The sequence below is a fragment of the Panthera onca genome, chromosome D1, assembly GCF_046562875.1.
Source record: "Panthera onca isolate mPanOnc1 chromosome D1, mPanOnc1 haplotype 2, whole genome shotgun sequence".
Classification (NCBI taxonomy): Eukaryota; Metazoa; Chordata; class Mammalia; order Carnivora; family Felidae; genus Panthera; species Panthera onca.
This window is the reverse complement of record NC_138348.1, coordinates 61,667,834-61,690,647: the sequence shown is the minus strand read 5'-3', so window position 1 is coordinate 61,690,647 and position 22,814 is coordinate 61,667,834. Positions and strand designations below refer to the sequence as shown.

Below are 22,814 nucleotides of genomic sequence, written 5' to 3'. Positions count from 1 at the left end.
AACTAAATTTGGATATTTGTGTTAATCCATGAATTCAGTGGGTTGAAATATCGTCTTTCGTACAGGTATCATATCAACAGTTCACGTAGAGTCTGAGATATCTGAACAATTCCTGCTTCAGCCTCCAGACTGTATCTGCCTTCTTCTCCCACCTCCATAACATTAGCTGTCATTATTTGAGCACTCACGATAGGTTAAGCACTCTGTGGTATCGTCAGTCCTGTTTTACAGATAATGAATATTGAGGCTCAGAGAGGCAAAGTAATTTGCCAAAGGTCATAATGGTGGGGCTAGGATCTGAACCTAGACCTCTCTGGCTCCCAAGTCTATCTCTTGTTTACTTTTTACGTTTCTTTTTTTTTTTTTTTTCCTTTTTATTCCCTTCTTCATATTTTGGGAGTCTAATGGAGACCATCAGGTGTCTTGGGGGCAGCTTTTGCATGGTTTCACTCAGATCAGGGGGGTTGACCTCCATTGTTGATGACAAGCCACTGTGAGATCAGGCAGGACTGCGTGTGAAGGCACTTGGGACATTATTACAAGCTATATGGGCTGTGGGGCGATAAGTGGTGAACACCTTGCCGGGCGTCTGAGTATCGGTGTCTCCATTGTCAGGTTCGCCTGGAGTGGCCCACAGACTTAGCTATCAACCCGATGGACAACTCTCTCTACGTCCTTGACAACAATGTGGTCCTGCAAATCTCTGAAAACCACCAGGTGCGCATTGTCGCTGGGAGACCCATGCACTGCCAGGTCCCTGGCATCGACCACTTCCTGCTGAGCAAGGTGGCCATCCACGCAACCCTGGAGTCTGCCACAGCCTTGGCCGTCTCACACAATGGGGTCCTGTACATTGCTGAGACCGATGAGAAGAAGACCAACCGCATCAGGCAGGTCACCACTAGTGGAGAGATCTCGCTGGTTGCTGGAGCCCCCAGTGGCTGTGATTGTAAAAATGATGCCAACTGTGACTGTTTCTCTGGAGATGATGGCTACGCCAAGGATGCAAAGCTGAATACCCCATCTTCCTTGGCTGTGTGTGCCGACGGGGAACTTTATGTGGCTGACCTGGGGAATATCCGAATTCGGTTTATCAGGAAGAACAAGCCTTTCCTCAACACCCAGAACATGTATGAGCTGTCCTCACCAATCGACCAGGAGCTCTACCTGTTTGATACCAGTGGAAAGCATCTGTACACGCAGAGTCTGCCCACAGGAGATTACCTGTACAACTTCACCTACACTGGGGATGGCGATGTCACACTCATCACAGACAACAACGGCAACATGGTGAACGTCCGCCGAGACTCTACTGGGATGCCCCTCTGGCTGGTGGTCCCAGATGGCCAGGTGTACTGGGTGACCATGGGCACCAACAGTGCACTCAAGAGTGTGACCACGCAAGGACATGAGTTGGCCATGATGACGTACCATGGCAACTCTGGCCTTCTGGCAACCAAAAGCAATGAAAATGGATGGACAACATTTTACGAGTAAGTATCACAACAAGGCCACTTGATGATCTTGTTTCATGAGATGTATTGTACGATTAGAGGTGAGTCGATGGAATGAAAGTTTTTGGATATATTTTGTTTTCGCTCAGAATTTGGGATGCAAACCATTATTGCCTACAATATGTTCTGCGTGTTCATATTCCAGACGATTGCTCCTAGAAAGCAACACGATGTAGTGGAAAAGGCACGAACTTTGACATTAGAAGAGTTGGGCCTGCATCCCTCTAGGCCTCAGTTGCCACATCGGTACAAGGGAAATACCTGCCCAGCATAGCACAGGGAAGTAATGTAGATAAAAACCACAGAGCGCTAGCATCTTCATATGATTCCTGTCCAGAAATAATGGCAACGGGAGAAAGAACGGTTCCATGTAGATGAATTTTCCACGTAATCAAGGCTCACATCGTCAAGTTTCAAAAAAATATTTGTTTTCATTTTAACCATTTGGGGTGGAACTTAACAAATGCTTCCCATGCCTCCCTTCTCAAACCCGTTATACAAACATAATGAAACCTTTCTCTTTATGAGTCGAGATCCTTAATAAGGAACAGCCACAATTGCATATTATGTAGAAAGTGAGGCCAGAACCCTTTGCCCCTGCCCAAAGTGATTGTAAACTGTTCTTTGATCTGCTCCTATGTCTCTTGGTATAATTTTACTGCTTCCCCCCTCAGAGTGGCGCTATTGCATCACTATATGTTATGGTCGTGCCACCCACCCCCAGGGGCTCACTTCCCTTCCCCTCCTCCACGGTAGCACTTCTTAAGTGGTGTAGGCAGAAAACCAGAAGTTCGGCTTATTCCAATCCTAGTCAAATCAAATACATATGTATCTGAGGTCTTCCTCTTTGAGCTATTTTAATGAATGGATTTTGTACCTTCTCGTTTTGCTACAAGGCTGAGATCTTGGGGGCGGAGGGGGGCAGGGGTTGGTGGCCGGAAGCTTTAAAAAATCTAAGTAGCACCAGATATGGGCTAGGAACCACATTATTGCATTTAATCCTCACAACAGCTCTGGAAAATGAACAATAGTATCCGTTTTATAGAAATAGAAACTAAAGCTCAGAGAGGCTCTCTGTTAGACAGTGAGAATGTGGCAGAACTGGGGTCTGTCTGATGCCAGAGCTCCTGTGCTTTCAGCCCTGCCCTGCTGTCCCCTGCTGAGTTTGTTAATCCCAAATGAATTTAAATCCTTGAACTGTAAATTTTTCTCAAGCTTGTTCAAGCATCAGTTTCTCACAGTCCTGGAATCCAGAGGAAAAGGATTTGTAATAGATTTTTCAGTACAATTTGCACCCAAAAAAATGTCACAGCAATTTGTACAAAGTTCACTGGCTAAATTCCTGTCTCCAAACCCGGGCCTTGTTAATTACAAAGAAAGACAAAGATCCAGGAAAACAGCAATTATCTTGATTAACTCATTGAAAGGGAAATACACTAAATAATTCAATTTCCCTCCATTGCCCAATGGAAATCTCTTCTACATTATTTAGCCAACACAGGGGTTTCTTTGTCAGAGCAAAGGGGAGCACTCAGTTCCCAAGGTCACTCCTTCAGATCCCAAACTGAATGTTTACACATCACTGCAACCATTAATCTCCACCAACCCTGAAATCTAAAACCATTTCCTACACCTCCACCAGAAAGGATCCCATTCCCTGCTCCCTGTCTCCCTTGATGGAATATATAGCCACAGTTGTTTTATGAAGAAGAAAAAGATAGGATAATCACTTTTTATAAAATGGCATTTGGAATTCCCAAGAATCCCCTGTGAATTGAAGATAAAAGCCCTAAAATTAAGAGAGAAACTTATCTTGACATCCCCACTGTGTGCCAGGATCTTTTTCAACTTCATATTCCCAGCAACCTCAGACCAGAGAAATTAATCATCCGCCATTTTGTTACCAATGAACAAACTGAGGGATTAGGAACACAGAGAGATTAGGGAGCAGTCTAAAATTACACAGGGAGTACATTGCAGAGCCAGAACACAAATCCATGTTCTTTCATCCACCCCGACTAGGTTCACCTAAGTTCTTTGTGACTTATCTGTATGGTAGGGATAAAAATAGTACTATTTCATGGGATAGTCTGAGGTTCAAAATTTCAATGAGATAAAATATGGAAAACTCAGTGTCTTACTCACCGTAAGTAATCAACTGAGAACTGCTGCTGCTGTCACCACCACCACCATCATCATCATCATCGATGACGTCACTTCAAGCAATACAAGTGGATGTACCAGTAATTGCAGAAATATTATTCAGGCATGAAAGGTATTACCCGGGAACAGCTGCAAGTAAACTAGTCAAGGGAGCAAACAAAAGTTGTAATGAAAGTAGGTGGGAATTAAAGTTCATAGCAGAGGAGCAGAATCAAGGGTCGAGTCTGAGAAATCAAGGCAGAACTAGGAAGGGGTCAGGTCCATAAGAATCTCCAAAATGGGCTGAAAAAAGGCATGCAGAGTGGGTCATGAAAAAATGGTTCAGCTCAGACTGTGAACAAAGCAAAGGTCCCAGATATCTGTTTTCACTGAATATTAGCCCTGTGACTCAGGGGCTGGCTGACTGGTTTCCAGACCTAGGTTTCAACCAGACAGAAATCATGCCTCCCTTACCCCATTTCAGGGTCATTATGGGGATCAAAAAAACTAAACAAACACTAAAGGTAAAAAATGCTTGTAAACCGTGAAGCTCTCAAGAAGTAAAGATGCAGTATTATCAGTATTGTGGTGTTTCTTAACACACATTTTGACAGATTTTGCCAAATGCACCATTGCTCTAGGGAATTTTCTACTTTTAGCTCCATGAGGCAGTTTAGTGGATTCCAACCCAAATGCTCTAATATTTTTTTTTAAAAATCAGCCCAGGCTTGCCTGTAGCACAGGCTATTACTGAAACAAGTTTTAAGTTGGCTTTATTGATCCTTTCAACAGATTAAATAATGCATCTATCATAAACACAACACACTTCAGAGCAAGTCGACTTAGGAGTTCACAGTTCTGGGGAATGAAGGTTACTTTCCTCTTGTCAGCCTACAGGTCTGCTGGCAGAAAACCTCAAAGAACTCTGTAATGCAATCCTCATCTCCAATGTGTGGTATCATTAATTTCAGACTTGGGCTCCTGGCCAGATGGCATTCAGTGGCTAAGAGAACGGCCTCATGAGCACGAGGCAGGTTCCAAAATTCGCTTGCTGGGTGGGTATGAGCAGCCAGCTTTCCTAAGTTTAACAGGGGTAAGTGGCTCTAGTATCCCATGGTGCCCTGTGACAGCTTCTGTCATAGTTATGCTCACACTAAATACTAATTTGTCTCTGTATCAAGCTTAGGGCTTGCCACCTAGTAGGTGCTCAGTAAATATTTAATGAATGAAATGTAAATACAGGAAAGGGAAATAAAGAAGGGAGGAAAAATAGGCTGTAGCGATAAGAGTATCAAATCCCAGCTCCAGCATTATCCGTGTGCCCAGCAGGACATAGAATTCAAGTGGTTCAAGTAATGACACTTGGCTTAAGGGTTTCACTGGAGGATGTAAGAGCTAGAAAGTACATCGTTCCCAAACTTAACAGTAGGAATAAGCCAGGAAAATGGCAAATTCATGAGTTTTTCTTAAACTTCTCTAAGGTCACAGGGCAACCACCTAACCAAATCCAGGGAGAGAGACTCCTGAAGAGAAAGCCGAGACGTGAGCACTAGCTTACCTGGGGTTAACACAACTGGTCACAAGAGATCAGCTAGGGTGGTTTGGCAGATTTATGAAGGCTAAGTGTAAACTGGCAAGAGAGCTTGAAGCCCTTAGAGGCTGCAGACAATGGGTAAGAGAGTCCACATCCTCTCCATGATTTCTCTCCACAGCCTGACCAGGTAACTCTAAGAAAAGAGTAGAGAAAGATGTCAGTGTTTACCGTGGTAAACTTGGGAGGTCCTGCCTTCTGTTCCCATCCCAACCCACTTTATTTCCCATATGGAACAAAAGCCTTCATCTGTGGAGAGAAAGGCAGCCACCACTGTCCTCCCTAGGCACTGGCGGAGACCCACTGCCACTGAATAAGGGAAGAAAAACAATTTTAACTTCTGTTAGGAGGGGAGGGGGATAGGCAATGGGTCCAGACTTATAGCCTGACGGGGGGCAGTAGCAGTCACTGAAGAGGCTACATTTTTGAGACTCGGGACACATGGTTACATAAGACCGAGGCTTACTCAGAACGAGAGAGAACTCTCATGCTCACCACCCACTCCCATAGTTTAGCTAAAAAGCTAAACACAACAATGGAAAGCAGAATAGTACCATGAGTGAGGTAAGAGAGGGATAAGGGCTGGAAAGAGACCCTCCCTGAGGCACAGCACAGAAAGGGGTTCTAACGCTTAAGATGGAGTTGACACTGAGAAAAAAAGTCATCTGACAAACTACTTTAGCTCCCTAAACACAAGGCATCACTAGAGGAACTTAAAGCCTACTAAGGTCAACCAGAGAAACATCAAACTTCAAAGCCAGCCCAAATCCTAACTAAATTAACTCAAACCCCTTCACTAAAGTCCTAGCAGAAGGAAGCTCCTACTCATTTCCAGGCATAAAACCTGTTACCTCATTTTCTAGTGTAGTACACAAGATGTCACACTTTCAACTGAACGTACAAAAAGGCTAGAAAACACAACATACTCCCAAGAGACAAAGGAATCATCAGAACCACACTTAGATATGACACAGATGTTGAAGCTGTCTTTCAGGGAATTTAAAATAACCATAACGTTAAAAGATCTCATGGAAAAGGTGAACACTATGAAAGATCAGATGGATATTTTCAGCAGAGAAGTGGAAGCCGTAAGAAAAAAATCAAATGAACATCTAGAAATGAAAACAAGTTCCAGAGATGAAGAATGCCTTTAATGGGCTTATCAGTAGATGGAGACAGCTGAAGGAAGAAGATGGGTCAATAGAAACTACCCAAACTGAAATATAAAGAGAAAAAAAATAGTGAAAAAAAAAAAAGATACAGAACCCAGACATCCAAAAGCTAGGCAATATCAACTTGTCTAATACACATATAGAGATCTTCCTCGACTTACAGTGGGATCACATCCTGACAGATCTTACCATTAGTTGAAAATATTCTAAGTCAATGAATTTAATACACCTAACCTACCAAACATTATAGCTTAGCCTAGCCTACCTTAGATGTGCTCAGAACATTTCCAATAGTCTCCAGTTGGGCAAAAGCATCTAATACAAAGCCTATTTTATAGTGAAGTGTTGAGCATCTCATGTAATTTATTACATACTGTACTGAAAGTGAAAAACAGAAATGGCTGTATGGGTGCAGAATGGTTGTCAATTATGGGATGTTTACCCTCGTGATTCAGGTGACTGACTGGGAGCTGTGTCTCCCTGCTGCCCAGCATCACGAGAGGGTGTCACATCACTAGACTGGGAGAAGATCAAAATTCATAATTCGAAGTACAGTTTCTCCTGAGTTCATATCACTTTTGAACCATCATAAAGTCAAAAAATCAGGGCACCTGAGTGTCTCAATCAGCTAAGAGTCCCACTTCAGCTCAAGTCATGATCTCACAGCTTGTGAGTTCAAGCCCTCAGTTGGGCTCTGTCCTGACAGCTCGGAGCTGGAGCCTGCTTCAGATTCTGTGTCTCCCACTCTCTCTGCCCTTCCCCAGCTCCACTCTGTTTCTCTCCTTCAAAAAAATTTTTTTTTGTTAATAAAAAATTTTTTAAAATTAAGTCAAAAATTCATAACAAAACATCGTAAGTTAGGGACCACCCATAATTAGAATTCTAGGAGAAGAGAAAAAGAGCAAGGCAGAAGAAATATTTGGAGAAGTAACGTAATTATGGACACCAAACCACAGACCCAAAAAGTTCAGAAAACACCAAGCAAAGTTCACACACACACACACACACACACACACACACACATCTTAGTCATCTATTCAAAATACAAAAGAAAAAGAGAAACTCTTTAAAGCAGATGGAGGTGGAGGCATTTTATATAGAGGAACAAAGATAAGAATTACAGCAGACTTCTCATCAGAAACCATGCAAGCGAGAAGACAGAAATGCTGAAAGGGGGACAAAAACAACCAGACTTCTATACCCAGGAAAAGTATCTTTCACATAAAGAAATGTTATAGAGGTATAGATGTATAGGCAGGGATAAGAGAACCAAGAAAGAATGGTGAGGCACTCAGGCATTAAAAACGGTGAACAACCTTGACCAACCCTGAGGCTTAAGGGCAAGGCAGGGCAGAAATAGGATGTTGTTACTGAAGCCCAGTGGAAGCCATATAACAGTGAATAAGTAGCTATCTCATAAAAATTATAATTATGGACAGATGAAGTCGCTATTAGAAATATGGCACTGAAGTAGATCAGGAATAAGGAAGGCTCCTCTTAACATCCAGTCTCTTGCCAATGCCTACCATTGACTGAATCCAACCAGAAACAAGCCAGAAAGCAGGGGGGTACGGTGGGGGGAGGAGGGACAGTGATGTAGTCAGCTCCTCTGGGCACAGAGAAAAGCGCAGAATGGATCTGAGGGGAGAGAGGATAACCAGCACAGACATTGACTGGCTCTGTGACCTCATACACCCAAGTGGCAGAGCCAGGATTCAATCACAGATCTCCCTGAATCCTTTCCACCAGATGCACTGCTTCAGGTACAACATCAGTGAGAGATCAGACCTACCATCGGTACAGTGTACCAGATGTTAGAAATCCTCAAGGCTAAAATGCATTGGTGGGACTTAATTCTATAGGAAATTAGCAGCAAGTATAAGTTTTAATTGCAGAATCCAAAAAGTACCCTGGCTCTGGTACAGTTTTGGAGAAGATAATGATGTAGCAGTGCCATCTTTTATAGTAACCTGAGGCCAAGGGAACTATCCATGTGCATGGGCTGTGAATTCTAATTATTCACAGAGGATATGGTATCCAATTCCTCTCGTTGACAGTGGTGGCATTTGAAACAGTCATAGATGAAATTCATAAAAATCAAATCTCTATTTTCCAACTAAAAAATCCCAGTCAGCAAAAGTTAGTATCAGAGAAGCAGTTTGGCATTTTCCTCACCAGCTGCAACATAGTAAGTGGCTTGAGATGTGAAATATTGAGTGTGAAGAAGAAAGCCTTGCAGTGTGTGTGAAGATACCCTTTAGCGGTCCTCTTCTGAGAGCCAAGTTCACGGCAACTGTATGAATCTTTTATGTGTTTTCTTTCCCCATTCTCCAAAGATGCTTTGGGAAAATGGAGTGAAGAAAAGTCAGTGGAAAAAAATAATGAAAAGCCAACCATCTGGCCATCTCCATCATATCCCCTGAATGTGTGTGTGTGTGTGTGGGGGGGGGGGTGCATCACGGCAAATTCAATTGCAATGATATCAAAGCAAACACCTTGAACAGAAAACTATCAGTCTTCTTGACCCACTTGAGATTTCCAAACACAATGTTTTCTATAACATAGTGATGAACACAAAGGTTTTTCCCTGAAACAGCATCACTTATGGGAAGCTTGATGAAAGAACACAGACTTTAAGGTCAGACAGACAGACTTGACTTTGAATCTATATTCCTCAAGTAGCTGTGTGATCTTAGACAAGTTATTTATTCTTTCTGAGCCTCAGCTTCACCAATTGTGAAATGACAACAATAATGCCTACCTCAAAGATGGTTATGGGCATAGTGCTTGGTACCTAAAAGGTAATCAATCTATGGGTATTTGTGAACTTTCCCTTCCTCATATGGAAGGGGTGAGGTGAAAGGGAAGAAATTCTTAGTTTTTCTTAATCCATATCTTGAAAAGCCAGTAATAATATCTACTCTTTATTATTCATTCATTCATTCATCTAAGAAATAAGTATTGAGTGCCTTTTATATTCTGCATAGTCTCCTAGGCATGAGAATACAGACAAGGTCCCTGTCCTCATAGAGCTTATATTATAGTCGGAAGAGACAGATAAATGACCAATAAACACATAAATAAGATAATATGTAATGAAAACAATAAAATCAGAAAATGTGGCCAAGATGGGAGGACCTATCTATTTAAAGGAAGGCCTGACTGAAGTGATAACATTTGAACTGAAATGTGAGTAATGAAAGGAACTAGCCATACAAAGATTGGAGGGAAGAGCATTCTCTGCCAAAGGAACACTAAGTGTGAGCACTCTGAGCCTGGATTGAACGTGGCATGTTTGGAGAACGGAAGCAGATGCAGTGGAACACAGGAAGTATGGAAGAGTAGAGTTCAAAGTGAAATTGGAAAGAGAAGCAGGAAAGAGTAGGTCCTTCAGCCAACATTCATTTACGTTATTGAACATCGACTACATGCCAGGCACTCTTCTAAGTTCTGGGATACATTTGCGACCAAAGTCCCTTCTCCCATCAGGGAGTCGACATGGTGGGGAAGGCAGTCTCCTGTGGTCCTGCAGGCCCTGATGAAAAATTTGCATTTCATTTTAAGCATGTTACCTTATTTGAACTTCACAGTATCTTCCTGAGACAGGTGTTACTATCTTCATTTTATAGAGGAGAAAACAGAGGCTCCCAGAGGTTGTGTTATATAACCTGCCTGAAATCATGTCGTTTGTAGGGGGTTGATGGTTCACAGGAAAAGAGAACTGAGTGCCCATCCTCTAGGGTTATCATTCATTGCTGGCAAGTGTAGAGCCTGTATTCAAAGCCTAGAACGTCTGACTCCAAGGGCTTCCCATATTAACACGTTCCTTCCTCTTGGTTAGAAAGAAAGAAATTTGCCAGTTCTTTAGAGCCAAAACAGACAGAACTAAGCCACTGTCCCAAAGTCACCCAATCGCAGGGCCAGGGTTTGAAGCAGCCACTTGGAATCCAGAGAGGGGGGAAAACTGTCCCAACTTGTCCAGTGGCGCTGTCTTTCTGTCAGCAGCTCTGTAGCAGGAAGAGAAAGGGCTCCACAGAGGGGGCGTGGCACCTAGGTGTTCAGGGTTCCCCGGACGGGCAGCTCCAGTTTTTCCCTGCAGAGCCAGAAACAGCGGTGTTCTGATGGGCTAATCACAGGTATTGATCAGGCAGCAGGGAGATCCAGTGGCATTTCCCAGGCTCTGGAAGGCACTGAAATGAATGAATAAGAGACAAGAAAATTCTATAAATTGGCTGTTCTATTTGATGTTCATTTAATTAAGACATTCGGTCCCTCTAATGGAAAATGTAAGGAGTGGAAATTACTGGTTTTCGGCCATCTCGTATAAAATGAAAACCAGATCTTGATGGCATGAGGCTTTTCATTGTATCTTCTTCAAGCTCAATTTAATTATGTATTACAGGCTACCTTCAATAATAATTACAATTGTCTGCCTTCATGCAAAGGCTCTTTCTGTCTTGGAGACCAGAGCTCTGGGGAGATGCCTATGGAGATTGCTGAAGTATCATTTAGTGAGAGTAGCTGTTTCCGTCTTTGTGTGCGTTCATCAGATGCTTGCCAGGTACCCACTGTGCATCAGGCCTCTGTCAAGTCCTACAGGAGATAGTGTGTATGTAAATGAATCATGTCTCCCCTTCCCCACAGAGCAACAAAGGGGGCCTCACATATCCAATTGTGCAGTCATTCATTTGTTCAACTAACATTCCCAGCCTGTCTGACACCACAGTCCTGTCCTGACTTAAGCACCCCAGGCTGAGGCAGGTGACAGCTTGTACGTGAGCTGTTACAGAGCAGGGGACCCATTCTGTGATGCAGCTCTGCCAGTGTATTACTGGGAGAAGGGACAAGAGAGAAACCAGGGAAAGCTTTACGTGGTGTCATTGGAGCAAGGCCATATTAAAGCAGTATTGAAGTGACATGTGACCCCTAATCCATGATCTCCCTATCAATTGTTATTTGTAAGACTCTAAAACTCCTTTTTTTTTTTAACATTTATTAATTTTTGAGAGAATGTGAGCAGGAGAGGGGCAGAGAGAGAGGGAGACACAGAATCTGAAGCGGGCTCCAGGCTCCAAGCTGTCAGCACAGAGCCCAACGCAGGGCTCGAACTCACAAACCCCAAGATCATGACCTGAACCGAAGCCGGACACTTAACTGACTGAGCCACCCAGGCGCCCCTAAAACTCCTTGCTAAGTATCTTGCGTGATGTAATAAAATCTTTTGTATCCAGTTAGATCAGGAAATTAGATAGTCTGAGTAAGTCGTCTCAATAAAGAGTATGTACATGGATAACAGGTGTTCAGAGAACCAGACTAGAATAGCATATCCATCCCATAAACCTGTTGAACTGAAATGGGTCTTCCTGCCGATTTAAGGTAACTCAGGATCTGACAAGACTCAGAATACTCATAGCCACAGACATAAGTACAGTGACCAGGGCTGAGCCAGTTTCTGGGGTGGGAGCACAGTGGGTCTTGATTTTGAGCTCAGAAATTTGGGGTACCCTAGTAATATTTACCGTAAAGGTCTGGAGATTGATGCTGGCAGATGTCCTATATGTGAGACTTCCATAAATGCCAGTAATTTAAATTTTTTAATGTTTATTTTTGACAGAGAAAGAGAGAGGGAGAGAGAGAGAGACAAAGCACAAGTCGGGGAGGGGCAGAGAAAGAGGGAGACAGAATCTGAAGCAGGCTCCAGGCTCCAAGCTGTCAGCACAGAGCCTGACATGGGGCTTGAACTCACAAACCATGAGATCATGACCTGAGCTGAAGTCAGATGCTTAAGTGACTGAGCCACCCGGGTGCCCCAAATGCCAGTAATTTAAAAGGGCCTCTTCCCCCAAGATGGCCATGCTCATGACTTCTCTGTACATGGCAGTATCTGGGTTGTCACAGCACTTTGCTGATTATGAAAATAATCCATGGTCATTATTTTAAGATCTTTGGGATATAAAATACCACCAGTAATTCTACCTCCCAGAGATAACCACTCTAAAAATCGTACATTTTTGTACAATCCTTTCCTATTCAAATTTCCAGCAGCCATAAAAAGTTGAAAAGAAAACCGCCTCTCCTAGAGTTAAAGGGAGCAGAGCTCTGAGAGCATCTCCAGGAGAGAGAGGCTTTAGGACAAACTTCCAGATCTTCACCCCAAGACTCACCCTCCTTCCTAGCAGCAGTGTCTCAGAATCACCTCCTCACCCAGCTCTGAGGGGCACCTTACACCTGTGACCCTCCAATCCGGGCTTTAAGCCACATGGTCACCCTCCCCTAAGCCAGACTGACATCTTCTTACAAGACTCTGACTCCGTACTAAGGAAGAAAAATGAGAAATCGTGAGAAGAAACAGTTTTCCAAAGCGCCAAAGGTACCTATAGGAGAGCCCAAGGACTAATACAGCCCACACCCTTGCCCAGCTGAGACCAAGCCCAAGGTATGTGGTACAGATCTGTGTTGTTGCCATCGTGGAAAGTGCTTGCATCCCCCTTCCTCGGGCCTCAGCAACAGAGAGATTCAATTTCCCCCAGAGTTAGTCTTGAATCAAGGACCTGGGTGATTCATGTAACCAGCACCTTTGTCTGTGGCAGACTGTCCCGGCCAGGGACTGTTGGCATTCAGCGTAAAGAGTCCCACGGTTAGTACCAGGCACAGGGACAGAAAGAGTTGGTAGAGGGCACAATCCATGTAGCACCTATATCTGACCTTGGGCAAAAAATTGCTCAGCAAACACCTATCTGGTCTCACCTCCCAAATCTCACCTGAAGCGGTCGAAGCAGCAGCACCCGAGGCATCAGGAAACCAGGTGCAGCTGGAGGATCATGGGAAGGGCCAGGACTGAGCTGAACTCTGGAGCCTTTCATTTCGCCAGCATCAAATCCCTCGGGGCCCAGAGGCCAGCTTCACGGCAATAGTGAGAGCAAAGCAGGGGAAAGAGTCCACCAGGGAGACACAAAACTGAACTCGCATGTGAGCTTCAGTACGACTAGAAGTCAGAAACACTAACATCTGGACGAAGAAGTTTTTTCCCATTCACGCACAGGTGCAAAAAGGCTATTATACCTACCTTTTTACACTTCAGCCTCCCGCAATTAAAAACTGTAACTGAGTGTTAAAAGCCTACTCCCTACCATCTCCCAACGACTTTGCCGCAGGTAGAGCACAACAACAGATGTTTGCAAATGGACGCTACAGAAATGCTCACTCAAGGCAGAGAAGCAAGTGGGACCCTGGAAGCAGATAAATCTGACTTTGACTTTTGACTCCACCACACTTATGATCTGTGTGACCTTGAGCAGGTGACTCGACTTTTCTGAACCTCCTCCAAAAAGGAGATCATTTATACCGTTTAGACTAGTTGCCAGGATTAAGGGAAAGGATGTATGAAAAGCACTATGCCTGATATGTTGTGGGTGTTCAGTAATGGTAGGCATTTCTTTCATTATTATCAGAGATGGAAAAGGGAATTAAGATTCAATTGTGATGCTTCAAAAAGATGCCAGCAGAGCAAAGCTGTGAGTCCTGACAACTGCAGATATATGCGTAACTGCTTGGTGCCTGGCGTGAAATCTAGACGGAAAGAGGTTGCAAGAGCTCATCTGTTAAGCCTCCTTATGTGGGAGCAGAGTCCTGGTTTGAATTCAGAGCCCCCTTTCCCCAGGGTCTGTAGCTTTGTAGGAAGCCCCATCTCTTGTGGTATTCAGGAAAAGCCTGTATAACCATTTCTCTGGGTTTTGAGAGGGTTATTCAAGCATCAAGTTTGACCCTGTCACCTCTGGGAGTGCCCTGGCTTTAAGACTTTGGGTCAGCAGCCTCAGATGGCTGCCATCTTGTCACACCACATGGGTGGGTGTAAGTTTGTAGCCACAGGCCCCTGCTGCAGGTTCCTCGCAGTAATCCTGGGAGGGAGGCAGGGCAGGGGCTGTCATCTCTGCTTTATAGAATTAGCAGAGGAAGACCCAGAGAGGTAAGTCCTCCACCTGCAGTCAGGTGTCAACCGGTAGAGTCCCTTCCTGGAAACTGTGTGCAAGGAGGTGTAGGAGACACGGCAATGTGTCTAACCAGAGAGAAAAGCAGAACGTGCAAAACTGTGGCAGCAGGTGGAACTCGCCAAGTTCCGGCCATGGCACCATTATATTTCTGTTACTCAGAGCCACCCCTTGGTTTTCAGGTATGACAGCTTTGGCCGCCTGACAAATGTGACCTTCCCCACTGGCCAGGTGAGCAGTTTCCGAAGCGATACAGACAGCTCAGTGCATGTCCAGGTAGAGACCTCCAGCAAGGATGATGTCACCATAACCACCAACCTGTCTGCTTCCGGTGCCTTCTATACACTGCTGCAAGGTAAGCCGGCTGGGAGGCTTGGGGACTTTGAGGCAGGGGGGTGAAGAGACCCCTTTGGAAGAGGATGATACCAGAAACAAGCGGCTACTAGAGCCGGGCAGCTTTAGTAGCAGAGCATTACAACTGGTTTCTCTCTGTGTTGCATTCGAATGTGCAAAACACACCAGCCCGAGTCCTGTATATTCTCTCCCAGAAGCCTCAGAGTAACAGTCCCTTGTCTCATCCCATCATCATGAGAACAAAGGGTAGACAGTCCACTAGCTGCTAATCCAGATGCCCTCACTATTCCGCCATTCTAATGGCTCCCAGGTTAAAGGCTTGCTCTCACACTGGTGTGGGTGAGGACAAAGGACAATAATGATTGTGCCTAATCACGAAAGGGACCTAGGCATGGAGAAGTCCTCCCTGAAGCTCAGGTGAGAACAGTCCGTGCCTCCTCTAGGCTTCCACAGAGGAAAGACCCTTCTCGTCTGCATTCATCAAGTAATCCCTGGTAGGAGTTGATCTTTGAGCTTTAGGGAAATCACAGTGATGAAATCTGGCTGCAGATTGTCTGCCTTGGTTGTCCTCATGGGAGGTGGTGACCCAGAGTGGAGTTCACAACTTCATTGGATCTAGTAAGCATGAAAAAAAGAAGAAGCTATCACTAGGGAGAGCCCTGATTTTTTTCACCACTCTCCTGATGGCTTTTTGTGCTCCCAAAAGCTTTGACACAAGTAGTAAAAAGAGGCTTGGGCTGGGAGTCACAGGCCCAGATTCTAGTCCTGACTCTGCCACCACATCATGGGGGCCTTTGATTTTCTCCTTGAGGAAACGAAAGCAAGTTGAAGCCTTGTTGAATGGTGTGAGGCAGTGCAAGGAGCAGAAAAAAAGCTCTGGAGTAGACAGACTGGGGGATCTCTGTGCCTACGGTTTCAGTTCCTACCTGTGTGAATTGGGTGGAGTCACTCTTCTCTGAGCCTCAGTCTCTGGGGCTGGGAAATGGGGCCGAATTACCGTAGCTGCCTCATAAGCGTTGCCCAGACAATCCCTTTACAGTGTACACAGAGTGCCCAACATGGGCCAGGCCCATAATACAACTCAGTAAGTTCTTGCTGGATTCATTAACTAATTATTTAATAACTGGCACTTGGATTTACCATAAGAAAATAACTGTATATTTCCACAACTGCTTCTACTCCCAAATGTAATACAGTGCCTTTAAAGAAGCTCAAAGAACAGTAGTGGTTCTCGGTCAGAAGAAAGAGAAGCAGTATCTTGCAGTTCCTTCCCCACCAGCACCTAGAGCAGTGGGTTGGGACACACTCACGGTGTTTATGCTCGGACTGAGTTATTGCCAGGAGAAGGTGCCGATTCCGAGCTAGCCAGGGCTCTGCCTGGCCGAGGACAGCAGAGCCACAGATTGTTCAGACATCTTGTCCCTCCCTGTGGTTAAGAACTGTCTTATCCCCTGCACACCTCTAAGCTGGCTTGCTGCATTTTTCTCAAAAGTTAATGCAGTCTTACTTATCTTTAGGCAACTTTTTTTTTTTCCCATTCAAAAGTGCCACATTTCCTCACTTTTAAAATGTACCATCAATTCAATAGCAACTTTTCAGCTTGGGGAGGAGGGGAGACACACGGCTCAAAATTCATGCAAGGACTTAAGACACATTCCGATTTCACAAACACTGAAGTGGGAAAAGGAAAAACTCATCGGGGAATCCAGGAAATGTGGTACCTGTTTTTCCTCTTTGGTGCCTCTGCCAAGCTCCTCTCCTTCCCTCATACCAGGCTTGCATGCTCCGTTTTGCAACCACCTCAGTAGAGGCTTGGTAAAAAGTGTTTTCAGCTGCATCTTATGTCTGAGCTATGGGAAGAAATAAGGAGGAACCGCTAATGAGGAGCAGGCTTGGGAAGTCACAGCTCACATTAAATGGGGCTCGTTTGAGATGGGCCTCTACAAACACCATTCCATCCAAAGTCACCACTAATGGACATATGTGCATTCAGCAAGAAGCAGCTTTAAGAGATAAATGACACGGGCCTTTTCACTGTTCAAAAGAAGGAAAATACAGATGGCCAGTGAATAATGCATAGCCAAGTTTAAGGCAGATCTTAGAATTCTGCATGTGTGAGGAAGAAAAGGGGAAGGATGGAGGGGGGAAGGAGGGAGAGAGGGCGGGGCTGATCTGATGCCATTCTAACAGGGAAGACTTAGCCACAGTTTCCTACAAAACTACATCCGTTTTTTGTTTGTTTTTGTTTTTGCTTTTGTGTGTGTCTGTGGTTGTTTGTGGGGTTTTTTTGTTTTTTTTTTTTTTTTTTCTTTGCTTGACATACATAGCCTGGAATAGATCTAGTTCAATCCAGCAAATGTTTACTGAGCACGTACTCTAACGACAATGATAGCTAACATCTTGGAACACCTATCAAGTATAAAGTAGATGGTTAGTGTTTTACATTCATGTACCTTACTCCCTCCTCACAACAACCCTATGAGGTATTATTAACATCTCCATTTTCCAAATGAAGACAGTTTAAGTCACTAAGAGGTTAAGTACCTTGTCCAAAGACACACGCCTGGTAGGGTATTTGGACCCAGACAAATAGAACCCATTCTCTTAAGCACTGATCTAAAGGCAATGGGGAGCTATTGAAGACCCATGATCAGTACTAGAAAAGTTCTCTATGACAGATGTGTGAAACGGGGCAGTAGAGGCTGAGGAGAGATGACAAGAGATCTCCATGGCAGTGACTAGTACAATGCTCGCACAGAAAACTAATAATAGCTCACTTTTACATAACACTCACTATATGCCAACCACCATTCTCAGCTCTTCATATTCGTTATCCCACCTAATGCTATGAGGTAAGAGTACAGTTTTCATCCCCAAGGTACAGATGAAGAACCAGAGGCATGGGAGGTTAAGGAATTTGCCCAGGGTCTTGCAGCAAGACAATGGTGGAGCTGGGACTCGAACCCTGGTAGCGTGGCTCTGAAGGCCATGCGTGCTCTTAGTCTCTGTGCAGCAGAACAGAGTGTAGACCCTGTACCCCTCAGTTGCCAGACCAGTAATGAGGCCCATCAAGAGGCTAAGGGAGGGGGAGGCATTTGTTGTGACCAAGGAACTGGGGAGGCTTCTGAGGAGAGGTGACAGTTCAGCATAGCCTTGAAGGGAGGACTTGGGCTAGAGTTTATTGAAGAGGGGCAGGTGTAGACAGAAGCAGCAGCTGAGGAAGGGCAAGAGGGGAAGGCTGCAGCACTAACTCAGGTGTTTCCAGTGTTAGAAAAGAATTGTGTGCATTTCACAACTGAAATTCGCTCTTCTCCAGAAGTTTCTTTGAGCTAAAGATCCTAATTAAAATATTTAAATCAGGTCTAAGATTTCAAAATCAGACATATTTTTTAAATCATTGGTTCATCTATGCACATATGTATGTATATGAAAATGACTTAAATATATATATGTGTATATATATGTGTATATATATATATACACACATATGTATACATATATGTATATACATATATATATACACACATATACGTACACATATATATACATATATATATATATACACATATATATTTGGAATTTTGTCAGCAACTTAAGTACTGGAGTTATTTTCACCTTGATGTAAAGAATAGTTACTCTGGTGTGTACCAAGAACCTTAAAAATGTTCAACCCTGGGGCGCCTGGGTGGCTCAGTCGGTTGAGCGTCCGACCGGCTCAGGTCATGACTTCCTGGTCTATGAGTTCAAGCCCTGCGTCGGGCTCTGTGCTGACAGCTCAGAGCCTGGAGCCTGTTTCGGATTCTGTGTCTCCCTCTCTCTCTGCCCCTCCCCTGCTCATGCTCTGTCTCTCTCTGTCTCAAAAATAAATAAAACATTAAAAAATTTAAAAAAAAATGTTCAACCCTTTGTTCTAGTAATCCTAACAACCCAAAACGAAGACATTGATTTATCCAAAAAATACAGTTTTAATAGAGATATAATTCACATACTCTAAAATTCACCCTTTTAAAGTGTACAGTTCAGGGGGGTTTAGTATATTTACAAAGTTATGCAATTATTAATGCTGTCTAGTTCTGGAAAATGTTTACCACTCCCCCAAAAGAAAGCTTGTACCCATAAGTGCTCACTCCCCATTCCCCATTAGTGCCTTTCCCTCACTAATCTACTTGATGTCTTATTCTGGATATTTCATATAAAGGGAGTTATTGATACATTATGTGGTCTTTTGTGTCTGACTTCTTTCACTTAGCATAATGTTTACAATATGTTTATTTGCAGTGTCACTTTGTAATTATGAAAAGCTAGAAATAATCAGAATATCTACTTGAGGATGGGTTAGATAAATTATGGCATTTCCATATAGTGGAATACTGTACAGTCATTAGGAGAAACACTTAGGAGGGGGGCCAGGGTGGCTCAGTCAGTTGAGCGTCCAACTTTGGCTCAGGTCATGATCTCGTGGTTGGTGAGTTCAAGCCCTGTGTTGGCCTCTGTGCTGACAAGTCGGAGCCTGGAGCCTGCTTCAGATTCTGTGTCTCCCTCTCTCTCTGCCTCTCTCTCTCTCTCTCTCTCTCTCTCTCTCAAAAATAAGCATTAAAAAAATTTTTAAAGAGAGAAACACTTAGGAAAAATATTCGATGATGTAATACAATGATCAGTGGCACACTATAAGCAATTACTTTATAAATGTATTCAGAAATATTCTTTTTTTAATGTTTATTTCTGAGAGAGAGACAGAGCATGAGCGGGAAAAGGGCAGAGAGAGAGGGAGACCCAGAATCCAAAGCAGGTTCCAGGCTCTGAGCTGTCAGCACAGAGCTAGATGCGGGGCTCGAACTCATGACCTGAGCCTTAAGTCAGATGCTTAACTGACTGAGCCACCCAGGCGCCCCCAGAAATATTCTGAAGTCTAGGAGTATACAAAATATTTACAGTGGCTTTTTTTTTTTTTTTTTTTTGGTATTGCGATCATGGACGATCTCCCTATATCGTCCTAGTTTTCTTCAATGATAATGTTTCATTTCCATAGTCAGAAAAATAAACCCATTTAGAAGCCACACCCCTACCTCTGCTGTGCACACCCCTCCCTCCATCCTCAACCCTCCTGAGCAGAAACGGTCCCTCTCCTCTCCCGTCCCTCAGACCAGGTCCGCAACAGCTACTACATCGGGGCAGACGGCTCCCTGCGGCTGCTGCTGGCCAACGGCATGGAGGTGGCACTGCAGACAGAGCCCCATCTGCTGGCCGGCACGGTCAACCCCACTGTGGGCAAGCGGAACGTCACGCTGCCCATCGACAACGGCCTCAACCTGGTGGAGTGGCGGCAGCGCAAGGAGCAGGCGCGGGGCCAGGTCACCGTGTTCGGGCGCCGGCTGCGGGTGAGCAAGGCCTGCTCCAGGCGGGGCTCCGCCTCTGGGGGTGGCTGGGGCCCTATCGGGAGAGAATGAGGACCGATCCGGAGAACTGAGTTCTGTTCTTGAAACTGGCCCTGGGGGAGAAAATGTTCCTGGGCCCCCTGCCAAAGGAGGAAGGTAAAGTAGGCAAACCTCACTTAATAAGAAATCTCGAATCTCTCTTCCGTTGTGGCAAGATCACCGGCTTTGGTGTTAGGCCTGAGTTGGATTTCCAGCTTCTGTGATACCCGGACTGAATTTCAGCCCGTCCGTGATGCCATTTCATTCATCCGGAGCCTCAGTCTCATTCTCCAAAAAAAAATGGGAAGGATGAATCAATTTTACAAGTTGCGACAAGAATTGGAAATAATATACAGAATGCCTCATACCGAGCCTTGCACACAGGAAGTGGTCAATAACCTACTCCTGTTGTTCCTGCTATTCTTACTACTATGTTCTTATTAATATCTAGCAGAATCCAGTTTGGCTATTTGGAACCTAAGCCACATCCTCCACTCCTTCCAGGCAGTTGTCCCCTTACTAAATGAGCAAAACGACCCCCAACCCCAGCTGTCCCTGCTGCCAGTGGGTTGGCATCTGTGGTCTGGCATTTCAGAGTGCTCTTCAGAATGTGGATGCCCTGAGCCAGCCCTTTCACTGCCTCACCCCCCATGTTTCTGCAGAGTGCTATTACCGCCCCCGCCCCCCAGGCCCGAATGCCCCACTTCTTTTCCCTCTAGCTTCAGAAAGGAAGGTGACAGGGAGCGTGAAAGCGAAGAAACCAGCCCGGTTCTGAGCACAGCTCCTTGCAGACCCCAGCTGCTCTGTAGGCACTGGCTGGGCTGAAGGGAACCACAGAACTGAGCGAGATTGTTGCTGACTCCTAAAAACCACAGAAGCATCCTCATGCCACACGGCTGGCGCTGTCTCGACACAGCCAATATCACACAACTAGAATCCCCAAAACCAGCCTTCCTGTGTCTCCTCAACAGCCTAGAACTCTAGCAAAAATCGAAGTGGGAAAGAACCTTCCACTAGTTCCCTGAGGAAGGCCGTAAGTGTCTTTGTTCTCTGTGGCCCGCCACCATCTGCAGCCTCCCCGAGCCCCCTGTCTGAATTCTCCAGGAGCCCCCTCATGCACATCTAAGGCAGTGTGCTAAATGGAAAATTTGACCTTGGTTTGATTCCTGCCTGGGCCTGGCGTGTAGCCCTGAGCAACTCCTCTGAGTCTCAGACTCCTCTGCGGAAACAAGATAATATATTCCAAGTACCTAGCCCAATGCTGGTAGAACCCAGGTGCTCAATAAATGGCAGCGATTAGTGCTATTAGGATTTCCTCTCTGCAGTGTGAACTGGACCAAAAGTTTCCCAGGCTTTAATTGGTCCCTCTCCCAGCCTGAGATTAATGGTGCTCCAGTCCGGTGGCCGCATCTCCGCGTCCTCCCAAAATAAATGGCCACCCACAGTGACGGCATGTGGAATTAGAATGTTATCCGGGTGCGCCTCCCCATAATGGAGCTCATTTTTTATACAACTGGGAACTTTTTTAATAAAGAAAGATGTAAAATAATCTCATTGCTGCCACTGCCAAGCACAGGAAGCATTAGGCGGTTCCCCAGTGAGCTGCTTAATTCAATTTTATTAATTTTGCCACAGAGGTGTAGCTCGCCTTCCCTAGGGGCCCTCCAGGGGTGGCGGGGGGGGGGGGGGGGGGCAGCTGGCTGGGTGGCAGCTCCTTGGGAGGAGTCACAGGGGACCCTGCAAAAGATGCCTTAAAATGGCCCCCATCATTGTTGGTGGTGCAGACCCTGAATCTTCCTTTGCCCTCCCGGCAAAGAACACAGCTCCAGTCTCCGGTGCCTCCGATTTTTCACGGGAATTGTCTGCCACACTGTTTTTGCTCTGCAATTGTATTTGATTACCCCTGGGAAGGCAACCTTATTATAAGCAGGCCATTCACAGCTAAAGTTGTCCCAGCATCATCATTATAAATCCTTATTTTCAAGGTTTGAGAATTTGTTTGGAGGAAAGGGGGAGACACACACGTCTCTACGTTCTCTGAGAATGCGATCCTTTACTGCCATTTAATGGAAATAATTACATTCATTAATTCAGTACCTTCTATATGCCCAGAACTCTGTTTGGTAATCTACCCAGGCTTCTTCAGTCCTCACAATAGCCCTGTTGTTTCACAGAGGAAGAAATTGAGACTCGGACAGGGAATGGCACTTGCCCAAGGTCACACAGATAAATTGGCCACAGAATTGAGGCTGGAATCCTGACCTTAATTCCTAGACCTGAGCCTTTTTTACCACCCAGGGTCCTAGAGGGCCTTTCATTACCTCAGTCCACATGTGCGGTTTTGTATCATATGACCTACATCATCTACTTTCCTCTTGTGTTTCCCTTACTATATGTCAAACTTAACCAGTGACCAATGGAAGAGTTGGAAAATGTGCCCAAATGTCCTATAAGGCCATGTGCCAATTAGAGGGGACACAGCATTTTAGCTTTGGAGTACCGGGCAATGTTTCAGGGGCAACCCATGCCTAAAGGGTGGATCCAAATACAGAAGTAGGCCTCAAAGTATATTTCTTTATTAAACTATGAAAAACCCTGACTTACCTCTACCCTTGTGGGAGCCCTGTATTCCTGACTCT

The 22,814-nt window shown here is 44.9% G+C and overlaps 1 protein-coding gene across 4 annotated transcripts in view; it reads left to right on the top strand.

The window, feature by feature from the left end:
* The window catches only part of TENM4 (teneurin transmembrane protein 4), a 2,903,849-nt gene that overhangs the window by 2,863,666 nt on the left and 17,369 nt on the right, over positions 1–22,814 (top strand). For all 4 annotated transcript variants that reach the window (XM_078433056.2, XM_078433057.2, XM_078433058.2 and 1 more), the window contains 3 exons: positions 616–1,493; positions 14,590–14,762; positions 19,904–20,139. In XM_078433056.2, the coding sequence (XP_078289182.1) occupies positions 616–1,493; positions 14,590–14,762; positions 19,904–20,139 (1,287 nt within the window). The remainder of the gene's footprint in view (positions 1–615; positions 1,494–14,589; positions 14,763–19,903; positions 20,140–22,814) is intronic.